This window comes from Nicotiana tabacum, chromosome 22, assembly GCF_000715075.1.
Source record: "Nicotiana tabacum cultivar K326 chromosome 22, ASM71507v2, whole genome shotgun sequence".
Lineage (NCBI taxonomy): Eukaryota > Viridiplantae > Streptophyta > Magnoliopsida > Solanales > Solanaceae > Nicotiana > Nicotiana tabacum.
The window spans coordinates 52,557,326-52,565,895 of NC_134101.1; the positions used below are offsets into that span (position 1 = coordinate 52,557,326).

At 37.4% G+C, this 8,570-nt stretch overlaps 1 protein-coding gene across 1 annotated transcript; it reads right to left on the reverse strand.

Moving 5' to 3' along the window:
- Positions 1–4,865: 4,865 nt before the first annotated feature.
- Positions 4,866–8,330, reverse strand: LOC107773755 (uncharacterized). Its single transcript, XM_016593181.2, has 5 exons — positions 8,150–8,330; positions 5,762–5,876; positions 5,560–5,649; positions 5,369–5,467; positions 4,866–5,290 (listed from the first exon to the last, which is right to left on the reverse strand). The coding sequence occupies exons 1-5, from the start codon at positions 8,215–8,217 to the stop codon at positions 5,189–5,191; spliced, it is 474 nt and encodes a 157-aa protein (XP_016448667.1). The 5' UTR covers positions 8,218–8,330; the 3' UTR covers positions 4,866–5,188.
- Between the last annotated feature and the right edge of the window lie 240 nt (positions 8,331–8,570).

Here is an 8,570-nt window from a genome sequence, read left to right on the forward strand (position 1 = left end):
TTACTATCTCTAGGTTCAACCCTTTAATTGAGACTATCAATCTCTTGATTTATCCCAAATTCTTGTTAGCTAAGTTTTCCTAGACTAAGTCTCTCTTTATCAAGTAGAGACCAAGTCAAATAGGCATAAACTAATATTTGTAACCATTAATTCTACAATTAAAGGCAAGAACAAGGCTAAACAATAAACACCCAACCATAAATAAGCCACAAATCAAACACCCATTAGGTTCACACACAAGGGTTGGGTCACAACCCTAGCTAAAAATCTAGCTACTCATAATGGGTATAGAGGAAAATAGAGAAGGAAAATGATAAAATTCATATTGCAAGATTAAAAGATTAAAATCCAATGTTAAATCACCAAAGCAAGCTAAAGTTGCCTAAAGGGGTAAAGAAAAACTGCTACAGTACTTTCAATATTTAGAACTTGACCTAATTTCGTGAAAGTAGTCTATTTATACAAATCTCGAATTTTCGAACTAAATTGCCCATTCGGAGGTTCTGCGGCCGTACAATTATATGTGCGGTCCGCACTTCTCTTTAGATCTTGACAGAAGTTGACTCTGCGGCCGCACATTTCTGGATTTCGGCCGCATCTCTCATGTTCTGCGGTCCACACAATTCTGGGTGAGGCCGCACTGGGCTCTTCTACGGACCACACATTTCTTGAGTGCGGTCGCATAGCTATTTTTGCGGTCGCACAATTATTGTGCGGTCCGCATTTCTTCTTGAGCTTGAAATGAAACTCTCTGAACTTTGGCTCTTACTTGGCTTCTGCGGCCGCACAATAATTGTGCGGTCCACACTTTGCACTGGGACTTTGTTGATTTTCCTTCACATTCTGCGGCCGCAGATAGAAATCTACGGTCCGCACTTGAGCTTCTGTGTCTGATTTTTGTCCTTGTTCAGATCACTCCTCCTTGAGTTGGATTTCATCGTAGTGTCTTATTTTCCAATACTCCTGCAGGTAAGCATATTTCATCAGTTTTCGGGAATACAATTAGACACTTTTGGACTAAAACGAAAGCTAAAAGGCGCTAATAAGTAGTCAAAATTTCCACTTATCAGCTACTTCTTCTCTCAGTTGTCGACAATCTTCCATTCTATGACCGTGAGTGCCATGATATTTGCACATCTGGTTAGAGTCCCTTTGAGCTGGATCTGATTGTAAAGGTCGAGGCCATTTGGTGTTACTGATGCGCCCAATAGCAGATATGATAGCGGTAGCATCGTTTTTAAAGTTGTATTCTGATAGCCTCAGTGCTTCTTTAGGCCTGATGGACCCGTCGAAGCTATTTTTGGTCACGAGTCCCTGGTTGTTTCGACCTTGATCACTTCTCCTGTCATTTCTTACGGGGTTCCGCCCCGACCCACTACTCTTTCGATCTCCATTATAGGGCTGATATCGATCCCTGTTTGATCCTAGTTCACGATCGATGTCCCTCTTAGCTCTATCGAGAGTCCTGGCGGGATATATAGACTTTGAAGGTACCCCGAGTTGATCATCTTCGAATCTAATTTTCGATTGATACCAACTGTGTACATCGGTCCAGGTAATGGTAGGGTATTCTATCAGGCTTTGCTTTAATTGTTACGAAGCCACCGAGCTTCGAATATTGAGTCCCTGAGTGAAAGCTTGAACAGTCTAATCATCAACGACCGGTGGCAGATCCATTCGTTCCATTTGAAAACGGGACACGAACTCCCTGAGCATCTCGTTCTCCTTCTGTTTGACTTTGAAAAGGTTCGATTTCCTGGTTTCGACCTTGATGGCACTGGCAGGTGCTTTTATGAAAGAGTCTGCAAGCATAACAAATGAGTCAATAGAATTAGGAGGTAAGTTGTGATACCATATCATGGCTCCCTTCGACAAGGTCTCCCCAAATATTTTTAGCAAAACAGACTCGATTTCATCGTCTTCTAAGTCGTTCCCTTTGATGAAACATGTATAAGAGGTTACATGCTCATTTGGATCGGTCGTTCCGTTGTACTTAGGTATTTCAGGTATACGAAAATTCTTGGGGATAGGTTTTGGGGCCGCGCTTGGAGGAAATGGTTTTTTCATGAACTTCTTGGAATCCGTCCCTTCAATATCAGGGGTGCTCCTGGGATTTGATCGACCCTGGAATTATAGGTTTCAACTTTTTTATCGTTCGCTTCAATCTTCTTTTCCTTGACTCTATCCGCTTTGTCAGCTCCTCGAGCATTTTTCTAATAGGTTAGTCCTCAACTCTTGTTCATTCGACCTTACCACAGTCGGTTCCATTCTACGAGTGACTTCTTGGGGCGGATCGGGTTCAACCTTGCTCGGTGCCTGGGTTCAGCTGTGTAACTGAGCTATTGCCACCTGTTGAGCTTGCAACATTTCGAAGATCATGCGTAGGCTAATCTCGTCTTCTTTAATGTTTTGTGTGTTTCGAGCTGCAGATCGGGCTCCACCACGGGCGTTATTTTCAGGGTCGGTACGCAAGTTCGCGTCGATGGCCACATGTGAATTTACATTAATTGGATCCGCAATCTGAATTCCAACGACATCAGCGGGTGACCCCACATTAGCGGGCGCCATGTTGTTATTCTCACCTTGATGACTGGCCTCGTTGTCGATATGTAGATGTGCTAATACAGAGTTTGTCATTTTTGGCCTGAAATCAAAGATACTTCAAAGAGCAAGTGTTAAGTAGTGTGTTATGAAAATTTGCATCAAATAACCACTATTGTCCTTAGCCCCACGGTGGGCGCCAAACTGTTTACCCAAAAAATCGGATAACAATTGAATTTATACGCGGTTATAAGGATATGTGATCTAATTTGACACAAAGTGAGAAATCAGACTTAATATGGAATAAATAGAACAATAAATGCAAACCATACAGATTGAACAATTTAAGCCTCGCAATGATAACTTCCTTCGAATTTAGACGTGATATTATTGAAGGCAGAATAATATGAACAAAGCTGGGAAAAATAGTATGTAGTTCTTTCAAGTATGCTACAATGTGTCCCTATGAATTGTCAAGTCCCCCTTATATATTTGGGGAGATCTTCTTTTTAAGACATTATTTTATCAAAAACATAAGTCCTTGATTTTGTAGACCGTTGGCCTCTTTTTTGACTTAATCCCGTGATTTCTGCCATAATGATTGGTTAATTGCGAGAATCACGGATCCTTGTCGGGTGAGTTGGCGAAGCTTTTCTCCGAGGCCGTTAGAAGCAGGATCGGTGGTGCTTTCGGTAAACTCGAGGGCAAATATGATGGTCTGGTTGAGGTGGTTAGTTATGTTTGCTAAACTTTAGATTCATTTAATTATTAAAATGTAAAAATGGGTATATAAAAAGATAATTTTCGTGTTTGTATATAGTTGTTACATGAGAGGGAGTGCAAAATAGGTAAAAGCGATCATCGATTGAGCAAAAACATGAGAAATATATATTTGGTTCCATCTTTCTTATGAAAGAAAAAGACAGTTGTTCATTCCTGAAGGAAAATGCCTGCTTCGTTCCGCCGACCGTCCTTCTTGTCTTAAACTAAAACTAAGGTTGTTGAACATGTCGTCAGCTTCAAAGTTGGATTAACTAAGCTCTCTATGATAGTTGATAGTGGTGAAAAACTATACCTCTTATATTGAAAAGGGCTTTGTATAATCTTTCTATATTTGAAAAAATCTGTGATTTTGGTGACTTAGTTATTAGGATCGTTTTGGCTTTACTAGTTTGTATAGATAGTAGCATAGAAACTAACAATGTATATAATGTAGAAATGGTTTTATGGTGAAGGACAATATATAGATTACAATGTACTGAATAATAATAAGTTGGAAATAGTTTTACTCAAAATAATCTTTGAATCTGTGAATGACTTTACTATTCTTCACTCATTTCACAATTTTTTACACATGAAAATAGCTAGTAGCATCCCTATTTCTCAAATTCTCTTTAGTCATGAATTAAATAAACTAACAAATATCAAATCTTAAACATTTTAGGTTCCTCCCTTCAACTTTGAATTAATTTTCCAATGATGGTTTTTATATGAATAATATAGGAATTTTTATGTATGATTTCCTAGTTGTTATTTAGATGTCGCTAATGCGTGTATATTTTCTCCACATTTTATTCTGCCGAAGATAATTAATAGATTCAATCATAAGTTATAGGTATAAAAAATTGAGTAGTTTTAGTTTAATACAATAACCCAATCATTGTATTAGTTATGCAGAATAAGGATAAATTAGTAATAAGGGGTTAGTCTCATAAATTTGTTGATCCAGCAATAAACAACTTACTACTTGGAACACCATCGAAGTTACTAGTATTACTTACATGTCATACTAATGCACTAACACAATGAACTGTTCGGAAAAGTATTCAATACTGATTTGGTTGAATCAAAACATTCTTGAGCTACGCCTGACTTGCCAACCATGGCCCAAACTGAATCAGTTGGCAAGGCCCATATAACGTTAACGTGATGAGTTTTACCCTCGAAACAGAGTAATTAGATGGTTTATAATTTGGTCTCTGGCTATTTGTTTAGTTTTGTAATTCACCTAATGTTTAGTTGTATTATATTTTCAGTGAAAAATACGAAAAAGAAGACTATGATAGTTAAATTAGGAAAAAGATCTACCATTCCTTTATATTGGAATTCAATAGAACAACTGAAAGTCGAACAAATTCAGCAATAGTACAACACTTTAACTGATCTGGCTACTACAAGCAACATGTCTTCCCCTCACTTGGTCAATCAATAATCAGTCAGTATCCTTGCTTTAGTGGCTCATTAATTAATCAATTTCATCCTGTATTAAGGGGGAAAAACAAAAACTTAGGGCTTCCTAAACTCATCATAGAACAGTTTAAGGCTACATGTAAGATGCATTTTCTTTAATAATATGCCATCTCAACCTCAGAACAACAAATTCAACTGGACACTGAGAAAGCTTAACATAAAAGGGATATCAAGTGCCTTAATTCAAAACCTCCTCACAGTGACAATATTGCACCCCCATAATTTCAATAATAGTTGGATTTAAAGAGGAAAAAATGCAAAAAATCCAGGGGGTGGGGAAAATATTCTTAAAGAACTCCCAAGTGTAAAGCTGACTTAACTAGTCACTTCTACTCACAAAAGCTAAACCAACCACCAAGAATAATCCAATCTTGTACAAACCCTTCTTTGATGTATCCTAAGCTGTCTTGGGCCTAAGGGTCTTTTTCTTTGGTTGCCTCCGGTTAATCGAGTTCTTCATCCCCACAAAAAACAGCAATGCACCAAGAAGTGACACGCTCTGCAAAGGCACAGAATCGATTAATTCATGTTATATGCATTTCACTCGTCAAAGTAAATAAAAATTAAGTTGACCAACCTGCAGGAACTCTTGTAGAAGAGTAAAATATTGTGGTTCTCCAAAGTTAAGGTGGCAGATATCGTGCAGAAGTGGAGTGGCCAACATCAAGTAAAACATCTGCAGTATTAAAGATAGATGATTGAACGTTTAACATAATTTAAGCACAAATCTAAATGAAGGGTCAATTCCAGAAGAGTGAAATTCCTAACCAGGAGAACAGCACCAGTGAAGCTGCCAAATACAAATAGCAATCCACCCAATCCCTTTAGGGCCATGAATAAGGCTACCACATGCCTAACCTGAAAAAAGTGATTCACAAATGTCATACCAGTATCTGTCTTTAAGATGGAAGAAACAAAATTCAACTTATCTAGTCAAATAGGAAGCATAACAAATAGTATAAGCCATTACATCAATTTTTGGTGTCACTGCCCCCAACTTGGATTCAAGAAAATCCTGCAGACCAGCCACTTTGGGAGCCAATTCCTTTGCAGCAGGCCCACCATCTTCCCCAAATTCATGGAACCTGCAAAATCGCATACCACAATGATGAAATGCATTGATGCTCGGAAGAAGGAAATCAGCTATCATTTCACCCACATTAGTTTAGTAGATGGCAAAATCTTTGCATCATCAAGGAAGAAGACGAAAAATTTTGAAGGGGCAAAAAGCTATGAAAACTAAAATTGTGAGATTGTTGCTTTATTCTAAGAGTGGGACCATAAGAAGAAAGAAGCAAACTAAGATGGAGTTCATGGAGTAACCATTGGTGAAACACTTCTACAATAGTCAAAAATACTTCCACCTCTTGATGGGATGGGGCTAGGAAGCATTAAATCTCAAAAGAAAATCACTAGCACCATTTTTTCTATGCAGCGCAATTACATTTGACTACTGCCTTGGTAATTCACAAAATTTTAACCATAAACTAATCACAGACAGCAAAGTATTTGTAGTTCTTGGATCATTAAACTTACAACACTAGCATTACTCAAGAAAATACAGTAATCTAATGAACCTGCGGAATAACATGTAATGTACATCTTGAGAGAAAAGACAAGAGTTGTTTTGCATATTTTAAAGTTGAATCTAACGATGGAATGCTCTTGCTTATTATGACTAGAGGAAGGAGGAGAGTTCTACAACAAAAGGGCGAGTTATCCCGTGGAGGAAAAAAATAACCAACCACCACCAACAAAAACATAAACTAGCAAATATAGCATTAGCTATCTTAATATCTTTTTTAGAGCAGAAAGGAAAGTTCACATTGAACTGAAAGGAAAAATTTCAGCCGGAACTGAACTATTTCCCTACAATAGAAGCAAACAGAGATCCCACAACGGAAGGCATATCTACAGAACATCAAAGCAAAAGATTAACTTCATTCACCAACACAGCTCACGTAAATTTTCTTTCACCACCAAGCAACACCTTAGCTACCTTGAGAGAAGGAAGATAAAGCCCAAAGTATCGCGTCCAATATCAATATCTAACAATGCAAACCAAGAAAAACGACGGAGCTGAAATATTTCTTTATGCCATGAAGTGTTCATCCTTAACCTACTGTTGACGGACTACATGTTATCTTTTATAACCGAACACTTCTGGCTATCTCAGACTAGTCACTGGCTATACCATCCTATAGATATCTTCCAAAGAACTCAAAGTTAAAATTTAGCTCAGTTTGAGCCAGGTAACCGTATCTGATGGCAGCTCGCTAATCTATGATAAACAAAAAATTGAATCGTCTGTCTAACTCAAGCACAGAAAATACAGCAACACCAAAAAGATCAATCTTCTTCCTCTTGACAGTAATTGCATACACAAAGGATAAAATGCCTCGAAAGGAGTGATTTTCAATGACCAATTCGCACAAATGGGTTTTCATGCACCAACTACATAAATAACGAACTGAAAGAAATAATTTTCAGTAACCAATTAGTACAAATCGGGTATACATGCGCACTACATAAAAGACCACCCTCAAAGAAATGAAACCATTATCCGACCTTCTTTGGCAGTTTCTCCCCATTTAAGCAAAGAATTAAAATTACAAAATAACCGCTCACCACAGTCCAAAATACTGTTCTATCAAGAAGACATGGGAGAAAAATCGAAGGTAAGATAGTAATAGTACTGTTAGGAAAACATGCCCCTATCCATCTGATTAGATTTAACTTAAGGACACATTGGTCAGAAGCAAATTTCAGCAACTTGTGCTCCAAGGGAAACTAAAACAGTAACTTAGACCTAAGCCATGAAACATTACCAACATAAACTGCATCACGACTGAAAACTACTCCAATGCTTTCCCACAAACAGGAGAAGTAAGAGATCAAACAGAAACTTCAGTAAACAGTTATAAACACAAAGAAGAAACTAGAAAGAACATAATGAGCACCCCACCATTTTAATTTTCAATACCACATTTTCCACCCAGCTAGGAGAAAAGGGAACTAATATACAATTAATTGCATCTAACCATACATATTACAGTAATAACAATTTCAAACTTTTAGGACAGTTTTAAGCTTATAGCCCTTTAGCTTGAACAGATCACCAAACCCTTTAATTTCCAGCTTCAACCATATACTCACTACACACATGTATTTCAAAACCCACATAGCATAGCACCATATTAAACATATTTGACTGTGTATGTGCGTACATATGCTGGATCTATCAACACCCACATACTTTTTCTTAACTGTACCATCAATATTGACAAAAAATGCAGCAAATACGACTAGATATAAAGAACAGATCTGAAAAATAAAGAGAGGGAGGAAGAAAGAATACATTTGCCAAGCAGAAAGGATGAAAACAGAAGCAAAGAGAACCCTTCCAAGAAATGAAAAGAACCCCATTTTGCTATTACTCTCTCCAAGCTGCTGGGGGGCAAGACCGCTAGGAGAGAAGAAGGAAATTGAATGAGGAGGCAGAGCGTAGGTGGCCTTTGATTTATCGACTTAAAGTTTGAATTTATTAAAGTAAGTATTGATGATGGGCGAGGTGAAGGGTTGAAGTTTTTTTCCTTTTGTTTCTTTTTGTTTTGCTAGTGAATTCCAATTTTTTTCAAACGTCCAGATTTTTCACACCAAAATAGGAAATGTTTAATCTTACAACAATCCGACAAACATATTATATGTATTTTAATTATTGGATTATGCAGAATATATATATATATATATATATATATATATATATATATATATATATA

What these genes read in the sequence shown, in the direction of transcription:
- LOC107773755 (XM_016593181.2), bottom strand. Translation starts at nt 8,217, where the DNA reads ATGGGGTTCTTTTCATTTCTTGGAAGGGTTCTCTTTGCTTCTGTTTTC. An exon ending in ATCCTTTCTGCTTGGCAAAT is followed by an intron (nt 5,877 to 8,149) that starts GTATTCTTTCTT and finishes GCGATTTTGCAG; the next exon opens with GTTCCATGAATTTGGGGAAG. An exon ending in TTCTACAAGAGTTCCTGCAG is followed by an intron (nt 5,291 to 5,368) that starts GTTGGTCAACTT and finishes GTGCCTTTGCAG; the next exon opens with AGCGTGTCACTTCTTGGTGC.